This window comes from Episyrphus balteatus, chromosome 1 (genome assembly GCF_945859705.1).
Source record: "Episyrphus balteatus chromosome 1, idEpiBalt1.1, whole genome shotgun sequence".
NCBI classification, from domain to species: Eukaryota; Metazoa; Arthropoda; class Insecta; order Diptera; family Syrphidae; genus Episyrphus; species Episyrphus balteatus.
This window is the reverse complement of record NC_079134.1, coordinates 146008440-146025139: the sequence shown is the minus strand read 5'-3', so window position 1 is coordinate 146025139 and position 16700 is coordinate 146008440. Positions and strand designations below refer to the sequence as shown.

General features: G+C 28.7%; 3 protein-coding genes across 3 annotated transcripts in view; 2 read left to right on the top strand and 1 right to left on the bottom strand.

Annotated features, from left to right (window-relative positions):
* LOC129907352 (UPF0605 protein CG18335) overlaps positions 1–16700 on the bottom strand; it is a 205488-nt gene that overhangs the window by 74668 nt on the left and 114120 nt on the right. The gene's annotated exons all lie outside the window — the stretch shown is intronic.
* Positions 2896–3873, top strand: LOC129907354 (mitochondrial dicarboxylate carrier-like). Its single transcript, XM_055983511.1, has 3 exons — positions 2896–3071; positions 3139–3367; positions 3423–3873. The coding sequence occupies exons 1-3, from the start codon at positions 2900–2902 to the stop codon at positions 3862–3864; spliced, it is 843 nt and encodes a 280-aa protein (XP_055839486.1). The 5' UTR covers positions 2896–2899; the 3' UTR covers positions 3865–3873.
* Positions 6341–13072, top strand: LOC129907343 (juvenile hormone epoxide hydrolase 2-like). The gene is made up of 4 exons (XM_055983500.1): positions 6341–6668; positions 6724–6923; positions 6989–7196; positions 12213–13072. The coding sequence occupies exons 1-4, from the start codon at positions 6462–6464 to the stop codon at positions 13023–13025; spliced, it is 1428 nt and encodes a 475-aa protein (XP_055839475.1). The 5' UTR covers positions 6341–6461; the 3' UTR covers positions 13026–13072.

Genomic DNA, 16700 nt, shown 5'->3' with positions numbered 1-16700 from the left:
TTTCTTGTTTTTCGTACAAAGTCTTTAAAATATTGAATACAAAAATCAGAGAATGTGCAAATACGGGCCAATCACGGGACAAATTACAAAATACGGGACACTTATACGTCCCGGGTTTCTTAAATAAAAACCCGGGACAAGCTGTAGAAATACGGGACAGTCCCGGGTAAACCGGGACGGATGGTCACCGTAATCATACATGATGTTGGTAGTTGGTATCAGAATTTATAAATCGTCGCCGTAAAGCAAAATTGTTCTGAGTCACGAAAAGCAAATTTTACAGGACACGATTTTAATGTTTCAAATTGGTTTTCTGCTCGTTTGCCATTTAAGTTATGTTTTTTATAAAGTTTGTTCTTTTCTCTTGAATACAATATACAAGTTTACCTCATTAGTAGGTGCATACTATTTTAAAATATTTTTAAAAACTAAAAACCCAAAATTGGACATAGAACAATTTCTATACAAGTACGTTTTTTCCTTAAATAAAAAGTGGACTTCGAACAAAATATGATGGGACTTAGAACAATCAAGAATACTCGGGCTCATTTTCAAAAGGCTACTTCCCTGTTTTTATTGTTCTATCTCCCATTAAATTATATTATCTGCGGAATGAAATTTTTTTGACAAAAACGGTTTTCAAATTCGTAAAAAGCACCCTCAAATTTGTAAAACTGTATCATTAACTCATTTTCGGTAAAAAGTGGATTTAGAACAATTTTGCTTTACGCCGCCGACGAAATATAGACTGGCATGTTAAATAAAACACTTAATGCGTGTAGGATAAAGTACATTAAATAAATAAAAAGTTAAATAAAATTTAGTAAAAAAGAAATGTTTCCCATACTTTTTTTTCGAACAAAATTTTCGGAGCTAAAAACAAAGTTTTGTTTTTTAATGCATTCTAACTCAAGAATATTGTGTCAACATTTTCGATTAGAGTAAAATTCACGAAGTACTTTAATATTTCGCTTACGAACGTTTTATTCCAGAGTTCAAAACTTTAAATCGTTCTCCACACAACTATTTCTTTTGAAATTTTCTGTACATATTTTTAAAGGTATCCCTGGAGAAATATTCTCAATTCAATGGAACAATTTAAAAATGTATTAGTAAGTCGTTCGTAAAGTCGTTTTTGAGGAGTTATTTCAAGGGGTCTTAATTTTTTTTGGGAGGCGGGGGGAGGGTCAAATTTGGGCAAACTCTTAAAATGCTTTATTATTCTACATACCCAGCTATTTAATAATGTATACATAAGACCATGTTGCGGCGTGTTGCGCTATTTCAAAAACATTACTGTTAATAAAAAACAACGAAAAAGTGCAAATTTTTTAAGTTTGAACTGAAACCCCTCCGTATAAAATAAAATGCACGACTGGGTGGCACGAACTTGCTCTTAGAACTATAAATACTTTTTATATACAAATTTGGTGAATGTAAAAAAAAACTTAAAATTCGTTCTTCAAATGTAAAAAAAAATCTTTGAATGAAATTGAGCTCAAAAAAAAAATATGCAGTTTAATTCTTTTTATAAAGATGCATTTTTAGAAAAAAAAAAATTTTTAAATCGTTTTTTAAAAAAACTAAGTTTTTATAAATAATTTTTTGAAAAAACAATTAAAACTAAATGTGGTATGCCATTATGTACAAACTTTAAATCAATATCTAAAACCAAAATTTCAAAAAAAAAAAAAAAAATCAATGCCACGTTTTCGAAAATTTCCCCAATTTTTTAAAAAAATATTTGAAAAATAATACTTGATTTTTTAATAAAAATCGTAGGAGCCGTTTTTGAGAATTAAACTTTTCCAATATTGGTGTATGACAGGTACCGTTATTTTTGGTCCAACATAATTAATTCCAAAACCCCCTCAAAAACTGGTACATACCAAGTTTGAAGTAGATCGGCCCTTAGGCTATAGCTCCGTATACAGACCGACAGGCATCCTGACAGCATGACAGACACTAACAGACTGACCAAAATCACTTTTAAGTAAAAAATAAAAGAAAATTTACTTTCTTTTTTAAATCGCAAAAAAAAAATAGTGTTTACCCAAATAGTGCAAATTGCAGCTTATAGGTAGTGTTGATCAATTTGTATATAAACTTTACTTAAAAGTATCGTAGTTTTCTACCAATTATGAAACATAAACTTAATCCTTGTGGGGAAAAATTGAGAAATTTGATTTATGACCATGTTTCAAGTCAAAATACCGCACTGTGCATGGGTCCCTGATATTCGATGGAAGCCCCCGCGGCACCGTGCACCGCCTCGTCTGCCCCAAATGGTATGTACGCCCCTGGCTAGCACTACATATAATATAATAATTATTGTAATTTATTATTTTGTAAATAAAGTACAAGTTCATATTATCATTGAACCAAAATAATCGTAATTTAGTTTTTTAGGTAGATTTGTTAAATGCTTTAAAAACAAAGTTCTAAATTGCGGAATGAATTCAAGTGAAAGTTTTTTGTTAAATCTATACATTGAATATAGAATAGGTACGATATTAAAAAAAAATATACTTTCGAAAATATCAGTTTTTTAAAAACCTTAACTTGCATTTATTCCTTAGAAATGTACATTTTGCTTGGGATGATTTTACAATAATTGTAGATAGTTTTTGGAAAGTGGAATTATTGTTTAGTTACATTTTTAAGCAAAAAAATTGTATCTTCAATGCACACAAGTAATATAGGTTATTATAACAATGAACTGCGCGACCAATTCATGCGTTTTCAAGGTTTTGTAAAAGGATTATTGTATGATTCTATTCCGCTAGAATATATTTCTCATAAAACTAGAAAAATAAGGATAGGTAACAAGTTTTCTGTATCAGAAAAATAATTTAGAAAATTCTGTCATTTTATTTCACCTAAATCAGAGTGTTTTCAAATGGATAAGAAAGTTAATCAAGAATCTCGAATATCTCGTATGTTTTTTGGGGGATTTTCCAGTGCTACGGCTTTATTAATAACACATCCTTTGGATTGTATTAAACTTAATGTTCAAGCTGGAACATGGAAGGCGAGAGAAGTCATAAGATATTACTATTTTTATAAAAAAGGTAAATTTTGAAAGTTATTAACCCATGCCAAAGGTTAGTGATTTTTTCCCGAAATGACTCCTTTTAGGAATGTATAAGGGAATTTTGAGTTCCATGTCACGGTCTATGGTGAATTGCAATTTACGATTCGAATTGTATGAAGAGGCTAGAAGGCGTAATCTCCTGAATTCAATGGAGAGGAAAGTTCTAGCTGCATCCTTGAGTGGAGCTATAGGCGGATTTTGTGTGACTCCGATGGCTAAGGTTCACATACGGACACAAACCGATAATGTCCTGCCACCTGATAAAAGAAGACAGTAAGTTGATTCAGATACTTTTTGTAGGTATTTTTATCAATTTGTATTCTTCAAGTTATACAAGTTTAAGTGATGGACTTCAACGGATATACCATGAAGGAGGTATCACCAAAATGTTCGCTGGTGCTGGGATATCTTCAATACGTGGTGCAATGAATTCTATTGGACAAATAGCCCTATATGATGAGACAAAATTCCAGCTTTTAAAACATCCAGACATGTTTAAAGATAATTTTTCAACAATGTTCATCTCATCAGTTGCCGCGGGTTTTGCTGCAACCTTGCTGCAACAACCTTTTGAAGTTGTACAAACGAAATTGCTGAGTGCAGCAAAGTACAGAAATTGCATGGAGGTTATTAGAGAAACGAAACGGAAAAACGGATTGAGTGGATTTTATAAAGGACTTGTTCCTGGATTTGTTCGAATAATCCCTCAAACAGTAATCACTTATCTGGTTTGGGAACAATTGCGAATAAATTATGGTGAACTTGTATAAGGTAAATGTTTTGAGATCGATAAGGAAAAGTCTGGACAAGATTTCATTATTAGCTGCGTTCCTTTGGAAATATTTATCTACTTTTTAGTACTTAAAGCTGCTTTAAACTACTTTTTTAATATAGCAAAAGTAGTTCAAAGTAGTTCAAAGTAGTTTTAAGTACTAAAAAGTAGATAAATATTTCCAAAGGAACGCAGCTATTTTAAAACTAATATTTATAACTTTAATCAATAATAATTTATTAATAAGTATGTATTTAATAAAAGTTTGTACCTATTCATTATTGAAAACTTACACTTAAACCTAATTTCAATTCAGGCTTATCCTCAACTGTCTAGTTGTTAAGTTATGTCGTTTTTGGTTAGTTTCACTCATCCTGAAATCCAATTAAATAGATAAATATCGGTGAGTAATCAAATAAAAATGACATCCAATAAAACCAACTAGGTACCCTCACTTTATAACAGTCGATAGCTATATTTTCTTTAACGTATTGTCTAAAAAGCGTTTGCTTTGTTACGGGTGTGACAGTGTTACTCATAATTTTATGAATCATTCATCTATCATTCAATATCCAGTTCAAATTGAATACATTTTTAATTCTTTAAAAATATACTTGATTTAGTTTCAATGTCCAATTTAGATGCGTTACTGGCGTTACGAAGAAAAAAAAACAGCTTACTTTCAATAAAAACTTTAGATTCCTATACATTATTCAAATGCATATCTGAATGCATACTTCAGTATTTTTTCTACAATGAGAAAAAATTGATTGGAAAGTTTCCAAAGTATTTGTTTAAACACTGTTACGGGTGTGACATTTTTTACTTTATCTTGATTTTTAAATATGAAGCAAGTTAATAATAAAGGTGATATTATAACATTTGCCTATGGATCTGAAGAACATAATATATTTTTCTCTTATTAATGGATGAACGTTGAACGAGAATACACTAGCTCCAAAAAATAAGGGAACAAAAAAAAATCTTGTTTTTTTTTTTAGTGATTTTCGATAAACCTTATCTCAGCAAAAAATGATCGTATCATAACGTAATCATTGTTATCAAAAGAACAAAGCCGACTTCAATATATCAAAACAGTGGGACCACACTGCAAGCACCAGCTTTCCAATACAAAAAGAATTATCAAAATAGGTTCACTCAGTCCAAAGTTACATACCTATAAGGTAACAAAAAAAAAAAAAATACAGACGAATTGAATACCTCTCCTTTTTGGAAGTCGGTAAGAAATAAAAGCATGTGAAAGCTACATACTTCTCCTTTTAGGATTTTATGTTTTAAGATTCTTTTTGTTTCAAACCTCTAAGATTTTTTTAGACTGCAATATCAGTCATCAAACCAAAAACCATACTTTTGACTTTGACTATCAATATCTCAACAACGGATCTCTTAACAGAAAATTCAAGGACACATTTAAAAATTTATTCAATTTTCGACAAATAAATTAAGTTTGCTTTGTTAAAAAATGTTTTTATTTTTTTTAGATCAATTAAGAAAAGCTATCAAATTAGGGATTTTTATGGTTTTTTAGAAAATGTACCGCTATTTTATATCTGTGGGTGAAAAGATTAAACTTAGGCTAAGTTATTGGAAGCTTATGATTCCTGAAATTAATGTGCAAAGTTACAGATTTATTCATCAAACAGTTTTTCTGTTGTGAGGGTTTGAACATTTGAATTGAAATAAAACACCATATCTCTCTAGCTCTAAATGACTTACTTCTATGAGCAAAATAAAATTCTATTGAGTTTATTTCATCATTTTATTTAAATTTTAGATAAACCAAGGAAAAATTAAAAGTTTTCAAAAAAAAGTTAAATTTAAACGCTATATTTAAATAAAATGTTTAAATATATGTTTTTTTAAATTTGTCCTTGAATTTTCTGTAAAGCGATCCATTGTTGAGCTATTTATAGTCAAAGTCACAAGTATGGTTTTTGGTTTAATGACTGATATTGCAGTATAAAAAAATCGTAGAGTTTTGAAACAAAAAAAAGAATCTTAGAGCCAAATGGATAGCCTTTTTTTAAGATAATAATCATTTTATCAGAAAAAATTTTTCCACTTTCCTAAGAGAAAAGTAAAAACAAAAAATTTTTGAAAAATTATGGTTTTTGAACAGTTCCAACGATTTTTAATTTTGTCATAATAAGATCATTTTCTACTGAGATACAGCCTATCGAAAATCACTAAAAAAAATTAAGAATTTTTTTTGTTCCCTTAATTTTTTGGACTAGTGTATTTCAAAGTCTTAAAAATCTACAATATAAAATGATTTCAACATTTACAACTTCATAAAAAAAAAGAAAAAACAAATTTACACCAACATACGCAATTTCCCCTACAATAAAAACAAATTTATGTATAATTTAAGCTTAAGCGTTATCGATAAACTAAACCAAAACAGCAGACTATGCAATGGAGCTTTTAATATAAATATATTTTATTAACGTTATGTCAGTCTAACTGGACGGTGCTGTTATTTATTTTAGTTCTTTTTCCATTCATTCTTGTTTTTTTTCTTATTTAAATAAATAGTTTTGTAGATAAATATTTAAAAATATAAAACTCATCCAAATGATGTACACAAGATTCATTTGGATCAATGTGCGAATTTTAGGCGCAATTAGTGCATTGGGCTTGTCCCTTCTTTTATATCAATGGATTCTTCAGCCTTTGGCTTTACCTCAATTTAACACTACCAGATACTGGGGACCTGGAGATGGTAAAGATTATGTCGAAAATACTGATATCAGGCCACTTAAGATCATGTATGATCAAGATGTGAGTTAAAAAACAATAAAAACAGAAATTTTAAAAAGCAATAAATTTCTTCTAGACCATCAAAATGCTTCGTAAACATCTTGATCGACATATAGACTTTCAAAATCCCCTAGAAGAAGTTGGTTTTCATTATGGTTTTAACACCAGACATATAAGACCTCTCATCGACTATTGGAAGGGAGTTTATTTGCAAAAATGGAAGGTCAGACAAGAGTACCTAAATCAGTTCAAACACTATATGACTCAAGTTAACGGGTATGAAGAGTTGATAATTCAAAGTAAAACTTGAATAACTGTTATATTATTGTTTTCCTTCAAAGCTTGCATATTCATTTTATATGGGAATACCCGAAGGAACCCGCTCCAGCTGTCGATTATATTCGATTACCCATACTTCTTCTGCATGGATGGCCAGGATCGATACGAGAATTTTATGATCTCATTCCGAAACTCCTCAAATACACGGATGAAGATGCTTTTGGATTTGAAATTGTTGCACCAAGTTTGGTTGGATTTGGATTTTCATCGGTAAGATTGATTTTGATTCTAAATTTAATTTTTTGCATAAATGTGTTTAAAGAAAATTCTGCCTTGTTAAGCTGTCCAAAATTTAGCAAAAATAAAAGAATGTTTGTGTTTGTTTGTGTTGAAATTAAATGAGTTTCCGCTGTTTACATTTTGTATGCTAAACGAACATTAAAACAATAAACAAACGACAATAAAAAATAATTCTGCAATGCGTAACCCAATCACGTCCCCGGCAATGTTTATTTTTTTTCGTATGAATTAAATAATGTTTGATATTGAAAATATTAGGTTTGCTGCTTAATAATAACTAATGACTTGGAAAATTCTTTTTTTTTTAACTTAATTGCTATTAAATTGGAGGTTATCATATTTGTTTGTATTTAAACAGACATGTTCTTAGAACTTTGTTCTCTTTTATATCTCAGTGACTTGTTTTTTTTTTTTTAAATTCACTACTATGTATTTCCAAAGCATATACATTAGGGTGTCCCTTATTTTAAACAAGACTGAATTTCAAAATGTATACGGGCTCAAAAGTTTATAAAAAAAATATTCCCAAAGTTTCAAATATCTTTTATTGTGTTTACCCGTGCCCAATTAATTTTCAATAATTCTGCAGGTAGTTTTGTAGTGTTTTACTTAAAAAATCGGTAAACTGTAAACGTTGATGGAAAATTTTCAAAATTTGTAAAAGAGTGAAAGAAAAAATTAGTTTTAATTTTTTAGACAAATGTAAATAATAACCGTCAGTATCCTGAAAACAACGAGATTAAAAAAAAAGTTAAAAATAATTTTTTCGTGCACTCTTTTTAGTGCTTAACACATTTACAAATTTTGAAAATTTTCCATCAACGTTTACAGTTTTACCGATTTTTTGAGTAAAACACTTCAAAACTACCTGTAATTTATCGATATTTTGTATGGAATTATTGAAAATTAATTCGGCACGGGTAACATAATAAGATTTGAAACTTTGGGAATACTTTTTTTAAATTTATTTAGAAAATTTTGAGCCCATATACAATTTGATATTCACCCTTATTTAAAAAAGGGACGCCCTAATGTACATACTTTGGCAATAAGGAAATACAAAAAAGCACTAGAATTTCGAAGTTGTGAATTTTGAAAAATTTAATTTCCTCGGAAACGGCTCCAACGATTTTATTAAGACAATTAAAATATTTGTTTTTGACTTATGTTTTATGTATGTCTACCTTTGGATGATTTTTATTTTCGAAAATCGTTATTAACGTTGCCTGCAATTGAACCGTCTTAGTTTCTCTTAAACGATTTAGAACGGAATTCATAGTTATTGCTCAAGTTGAGATTTTTATCAACCTCAGCATCACCTCAAGAATTGTCATTATTCGCAGAAAGAATAGAACGATTCACTTGAGTAAAGTAAAATCTCGACTTGAGGAAAAAATGTTCTCAATCCAGCTGACAGCTGTGAGAAACTTTATTTTGTTTTCGATATGATTTTGTTTTTGTTGCGACGGATAATATTTAACATTAAAGAAACAAAAATCGAAAATAGGGAATTATTGAAAAATATTTATTTAAAGATTATAGTTGATTATAGTATGATTTGATCATTTAAATTTAATTGTGAGTTTGATTAAAAAAAAATATTTTGTCAAGTCAAGATTTTACCCTACTCAAGTGAATGCTTAAGTTGAGAAAAATCTTAACTTGAGTAACGACTACGAATTTCGCCCTTAATCAATTTAAACGAATTATTTATACAAAAGTATTTATAAAGTTTTTTTTTATAGAAATATACAAAATTTGTTTGTAAAACTCTTAAACATCTTTCTTAATTATTTGAACAACAACCAAAGTGTGACATTTGATTTAAAAAAAAATTGGTATGCCATTTTGAAGAAATAATTAACTAACACTTAAAAACGAAATTTCAAAATGTTTCAGTAATGCCCGTCGTACACCTAGCGCTCAACGCATTCAACCCAAATTTAAAACCTTAAATTGTAATTGATGGTACTTTCAATTATATTCAAACAACGACTTTTAGACAGCTGGAGATAGCTGCTAAACGAATCAATTAAAAAGTAAACGTATAGTGGAGTCGTTTTTTTATAATTAATTTGTCAAATTCGCGTTGAGTGCGTTGAACGCTAGGTGTACGACGGGCATAACCCGTTTACAAAAAAATTGATTTGTCAAAAATAAAAATTGGAAATATTTTTGAAAAATTGAAAATTGTGTTTTTTTGAAAATTTTCTAAAATTTTATTACTACGGTTACCAAAACGATTTTGTACAAGAGATATTAAAAAACCAAGTACCGTTAATAACGGTATTTTTTACAAATATTTTAATCAAAACCGTTAAAGCCGTTTTTCCATTTATTTAGGCTGTAGATCGAGGTAGGTATATACTGACAGACAAAAAGACAAAATTGCGAGACTCACTTTTTTGGTATTCTCCATCCTCGTAACTTCATGTCCAATTGCTATCTCGAGTTCGATTTTTTTACGAATCGTAAACTTGCCCTTTAGTATCTATTTCGTTAGTAAAAATGTTCTTTAACATTTTGGTTAATAAGAAATACTTTAGTCTTTGTAATAAAGCTACGTGTGGAGACAAATTAATATCTTCTGATACATTATTTTTCAGCTTGTAACATTTTTAATGTTCATGCTAACTTTTGACCTTGCAATAAAAATTTATAGTAATCGTGTTTTTCTAACACTCAGTTACTACTTTTTATTTTATTCGTAAAACGAAATAAATTATACAAGTACTCATTAGTATTTGTTTTGTTTTATTGTTTTTTTTTTTTCAAACAAAATCGAAAAATAAAGTGGCTACTGAGTTGTAGAAAAAACAGGGCTTACAATTTATTATTATTAACGAAGGAAATTAGATGCTCTTTACTATTGTAATTGGAATATCTCAAAAGACCAAGAGTGATTTGTAGACCATCTTCGATAAATCGATTTATGGATTCAATTGAATTACATCATATTTGTGTTTAGTTCCGTTTTATGTTTTGGAAAGATTACTTCAGAATAGCGGTAAACTATTTTCAATATCTAGTCATAGAATAAGGTATAAAATCTCACGATCCTTATAACTGTTTAACTCAGTTTAAACGGGAAGGCTTAGAGTAATTTACTGTTTATAAAAGTATGTAGTAACTACGACAACATTTTAATATATTTTTCTTGTGTGTATTCTTTTCAGATTTTTTTCATGAAATAAATAAATAAATACAAAATATGTATCCGAAAGTCACTAAAGGCGGAATTCAGAGTCTTTACTCAAGATAAAATTTTTCTCAACTTGAGCATTGACTTGAGAAAATATTTTTCTCAATCAAACTCAAAATTAATGTTAAATATCGTTAAATCGCTTCAAAAAAAAATCAAATCGATACCGAATTATTAAAAAAAAAAACACATTTTTAGATGACAGTTTACGTAAATTAGTCAAATTTCTTTTTGAGTGTGATTGAGAAAAATATTTTCTCAAGCCAATGCTCATGTTGAGAAAAATCTTATCTTGAGTAATGACTATGAATTCCGCTCTAAAAATGTTACATTTTACAAGTATTTCAGGATATTTAAGAAAACAATCAAAAAATAGTACGCATACGCCTTAGTGACCGTTTAAATTTCAAATTAAAACTCTAACAAAAAATGAAAACAAAAAAAAAAAAAATTCTTATTTTAATGATTAAAAATATTTAACCGTCAAACCAATAATTAAATTTTACATGTGATACGCATGAGCGCACTGAGGAAAATAAAATTTAAAATCAACAAAAATCACTTTGATTTAACTATTTTTCGGAAAGGTTTTTCGTCAAAGATGATAATTTTAAGATCAAAATAGAACAACGTTAATTTATAGATGTTCTTACCTACACAAAAGGCATAGTTTAATCTAAATGCGTACATTAAAAAAAAATGTCAGCGAATTGGATCGGTCCTTCATTCTTTGGGTTACCAGCCGAATGATTTTCCAACAGACTATCTCACAATTGAAAATTCCTCTGACAAACTGCCAGTTAAGTTGAAACCTGATATTTTTTTTATTAATATTTTTCAAAGTTGTTTCGACTTTTGAAAATGGGTATTTGTATTTTTTTGAAACTTTATTTTAATGTGTCGAGTTTTAATTTCTTAAAATTGTATCAAACCTTTAAAAAAAAAAAAAAAAATATTAAACAAGAGGGTTCAATGAATTCAATTTTTTTTCGTAAAAATTCTTGACTACACAAGTAAATATGTACATGTACATAGTATACTTTGTTTGGAATTACACATTTTCCGTTATTATATTTGATTCTCTACAACAAGATTTAAAATCAATACATCAAAAGTATGCTTTATTTACGAGATTTATATTGAAATAAAATGCACGGCTGCTTCGCACGTTCTTGCTCTTGTAGTTCAAAGTATCGATATCTTAAATATCTATTGGAAATTTAAGCTTCGAGAAAAAAAAATTTTTTTTTTTCAAAAACTTAAATTTTTTTTTACATTTTATTTTTCAAAATGATAAGAAATATACCTGTCTGTAAATTTTGAATAAAATTGTCTAATGTTAAAATATAAATTTTTGCAAAAAATGACATATTTCCGTTCTCCGCATTTTATGAGAAAAACTAAAAACGCAGTTTTGTTAGAATCAAATAAATCAAAATCGTTAGATCCGTTTTCGAGAAAATTGCAATACCTACCTCAAAAATGTTATATGGGCGATATGCGTTAAAAAGGAGATATTAAAAAAATAAAAAAAACGGGTCTAGGAAATTACGCAAAAATTATATTTTTTAAAAATGAAAATCATTGCTAATGGTAACAATGGTATCTCCCAAAATATATTTCTAGATCCGTTATTGAATAAAACAGCGCTGCTCCTATACATTTCTTTATGTTTTAATTTTGCTTTGACGCTCTATGAGCCATCAGTTGCATGATGTTGATAAACATACCGAAATATGCCTTTTTATTCGCTTTACTTAATATCAAATATTTCTACATTTCAGTCGGCTTCCAAAAAAGGATTCTCTACAACTCAAATGGCCATCGTGATGCGAAATCTCATGCTTCGCTTGGGTTACAAAAAATTCATTGTCCATGGCGGTGATTGGGGAGCAGTTATCGGAAGTCATATGGCAACGATCTTTCCCGAAAATGTTATCGGCTACCATACAAACCTTTGCGTAATGCAATCTCCACAAGCAATTCTAAAAACAATGATCGCCAGTCTATGTCCACCATTATTTGTTAAAAAGGAATACGAACCTTTTCATTTTCCAATTTTGGAAAAATATCAATGGCTTCTCGAGGAAGGAGGCTACTTCCTTCATCAAGCAACTAAACCGGATACAATTGGCGTAGCTTTGGCAGCAAATCCTGTCGGATTGGCAGCATACATTTTGGAGAAATTCTCCACTGGAACAAATACTAGCTATCGAGATTTAGATGATGGTGGATTATTTGACATGACAATCGATTTGGATGCAATGTTGGACAACATCATGATTTACTACTTGGGCAACAAGATCATGTCAAGCATGAGATTTTATGCTGAATCAATGACAAATAAACCGTCGAATTTTTATATGGACAGAGTTCCAACTTATGTTCCAATGGGATGTATTCGTTTCAGGAATGATATTCCAACTCCTATTGATTGGGCATTGAAAGATAAGTATCGGAATATTATTCATTTGGATTATTCGAATCGTGGAGGACATTTTGCTGCAATGGAAGTACCAGACATTCTTCATCAGGATATTGTTACTTTTGTTAGGAAATTGTGTTTTCTTTCAGATTGTACTCAGTGGAAAGCTTAATATTTTATGTAAATCTTATTCCATTCAACTGTAAAGAAAGGTTTTTAATTATTAAAAGAAATATTTATTTAAAAAATTCTAAAAGGTTTTAGTGTAGTTTTTTTTTTTTTAGGTTGTCATCATTGGTCCTATAAGCTCGGTCTATTAACACAAGCCTTATAAATATTTTCGAGTAAGTGTTCATTTAAAAAGTTGTCAGTCTCATCAGTCTTTTTAAAATTTGTACACTTCTCAAAAGTGATATAAGAATTAATTTAAAAAAATTATCTTTTTGTGCGACAAAAGCAAATTAAATTTTAATATTTAGAGAAAAAAGGCGGAAAAACTTGGCGTTATTTAACGGCACCTCTCATACCTCATAAACTATGAAATAAGCCCTAGATAAATAAGGTTAACTTTCAAGAATTTCACTTTTGAAAAGAGAAATATAACCTATTTTTGATGGTTGGCTCTATTTCACTTTGGAAAAAAGAATTGAAAAAGGGCTTTTTTGGTATTATTTGGCTATTAATTTATTAGATTTATGATTAGTTTCATAAAGGACCATAAATAAAAAATAAAATCGTTTCGGGAAATCAATTTTGAGGTGTTAAAACAAAATTTCGCGTGAATTTTTATTTTCACATTTGTAACGCAAATAACAAAAAATCGTTATTTGTTTGTGTTTTAGCTAAATGAATACGAACTCAAGTAAATGCTTGAGTATTGCCTCATAAAGTTAAACTTCAGTGACGGCTATGAGTCTCAGAAAGTTTGTATTTTTATACTACATTTTAAGAAGAACTGTTAGGGGAAAAATCATAACAGTCGTTTTTTCTATAGGTATACTAAATTTTGATATAAAAATTAAATAAAATTCTTAGTATGGCACAGATACCTTTAAAACTTTTTGGGGCAAAAATTCATTTTTATGCTTTTATCTTAGAATATCAGTTTGTAGAGTACGAAAATGCTTACAACCATTTATTTTTTTATTCAAAATGGACATAGTTGGTAACCATAAAACACTTAAACATTCAATTGTAAAAAAACGTTCGACGTTGTAAAGAATTGTTGTTGCCAAAACTAAAAGAATTAGCAACAAAATTGCTCTTAAAGTGTATTCCACTGTGAAGAAGAACCGTTATACCTGAATGCCTTCGAGTCACCATTTTGAAAAAAAATTTGGCAGTTTTTTAAATAACTGATATTTTTAAGTGTACCAAAATTCACCACTTTTTGTCAAGATATGACCATAAAAATGAATTACTTTTCGTTGCGTCATTTTGAAGTAAATATAACAAACAACTAAAAAAAGTTTTCACATTTCAAAAAATTTATTTTTCAATGCAAAAAAACGATAGTTAATTTTTATATAAGAATTCATAGAAATCAGCTTATTTCATTTACAGGAAAGCAATAATAAAATAAATGAAATGGACGACTGGGGGTCACATGTACTTGTTTCTTTTTTTTTAAGTTGATTGGAATATAAAAGCTTATTCAAAATTCTTTTATGATTTTTTTTTTTAATTGAAAAGAAAAAATAATTTTAAAAATGATATAAAAAGAGAACGTTCAAAAATATATGCAGAGAAAACCCAGCACCGGAGCTTGATATGACGATTCTTATGTATGACATTGAATTTCTTGTGTATCAGAAAATTTTTTGAAAAAAAAAATTAGAATAAAATGATTTTTTTTTATGTTTTTATTTGGTATGCAAAATAAAAGGAAATAAAAATCGACACATATTAACAAAGTTTCAAAAAGAATTTAGTTATCAGTTTTTAAAAAATTGATCTCGCAAAAAACAAAATTCAACTTTTTTTTATTTATAAACCAAAAATCATTTTTTTGAATCTTGTTCTTAATTTTAATTTTTTTAATTACTAAAACTTTTTTGTACAAAAATTTTATTGAAATAGTTCGTGTCTTTTACGAAAAATTCAGACACCAAGAAAACATCTCTATGGTAAGTACCGTTAACAACTAGGGATAGCACTTAAAAACGAAAAATATTAGCTAAAAATATGCTCTTATAAATTAAAAATATGCACTTAAAATGTGCATTTCAAACCATATAATTTTATTAAATTTCAATATTTCTTAAAAATTATAAAAACATTTTACGTTTCTTTTATGAAAATTTGTATGCGAAACCATTTCAGAGTTCAAAGATGTAACTTTTTGGAACTATTGAGGTTTTCTTTAAAATAAAAATTAATAAAATTGCCCACAATTTACTACTAAGTAATCCAATTTATCATTTCATCGTGTTGAAGTTAATTTTGTATGGGTTTGGACAACGTTCATTTGTCAGTTTTGCACAGTATTTGGTTACGTTTTTGACTTTTTTTTTAATTTACGTTCAGTAATTTTTGGTCAAAGCGTGTAATTTCGTTATTTTTGCCTATTTTGGAAAATTCATTCATACATTATATTATATTGTATCAAATACCAATTTTTGAGAAAATTAACCTTTTCTATTATTTTCTATTATATTAAGATATTAACCCATGGGAAAAACACGGGGTTCATTTTAATATAGTCTTTTTTTTTTAAATATAGGTAACTTCAAATATTATATAATTCGTTTTTGACAAAAAAAAGTTATTGGTATTGATTTTGATTTTTTTCCAATTTTGTGTGTGTCCTATTTCTTACCATAATCCCCTATCTGATTTCTGCTTAAAAAAAATTCAACAAATAAGTTTCAATTAGATGTAAATAGCAACAATGTGAAGAAATGCAGCTGACTAAAGCTCAACGAAAGTCGTGGGGGGAGTCATATCAGGTCATTTATTCACTTTAACTCTGTGAGTTGTTATCAGTGAATTGAACTAAAAGGGCCTGCTCTAGAGTGTTATCAATGTAATATCTCGTGTTGATTGAGTTTAAGTGTCTCTTTTCAACACTAGCAAAAGGAATGTAGGTATCAAGTGCCGAGTACTTGTGCACTTAAATGTTTGCAGTTCGTTATTAAAATATTTGGGATCAAATGCAGTTGGCCAAACTTTTTGTTTTATGATGACATGGCAACAGGAATAGATGAAAGTATTAAAAAGGTATTTATATTTTGTCACACAAATTGAGTTATAGATTTTAAGATATCATAAAGTAGGTTTTAAGAAAGTTGACAATGAGCAAATGGCCTTGAAATAATATAAAATAGCTGAGGTTACTCCCACGAAAGGGATATTTTTAATAAATGTACTTTAACGCAAAACTATTAAACTTAATGCGATTTGTTGGCGATAAATAACTAAAAAAAATAACTTCCTTTCATCGAAAAAAGAAATTCAATAAATTACTTTGCCATAAAGTTATAAATTGAACTTTGCATGCAGTAAAAAAAAGGGTGTTCCCACCAATCAAAACCTTTGACATTTGTCAAGAACTATGAGTGCATTGACTTCATAAATCAATAAAATTTCCAAATAATTTTTTTTATTGATAACCATCACGCATAAAAATTAATTCAAATACTCTTGTTCCGTCTCCGGTTTTCGTTCATTCGGTTGCGGAAAAGTTTTTACCAAATCGATGTTTTTTTCTTCATTAAGCTAATTTCAGGCAACAGAAAATAGAACCTATATTTAATTTAAACACCAACCCAGTTCAGTTCAACAGTAACTTTACAAAAGTAACACGATTTTTTTGCTGGCCCACTCTGCTCAAGACTATTATTATAGT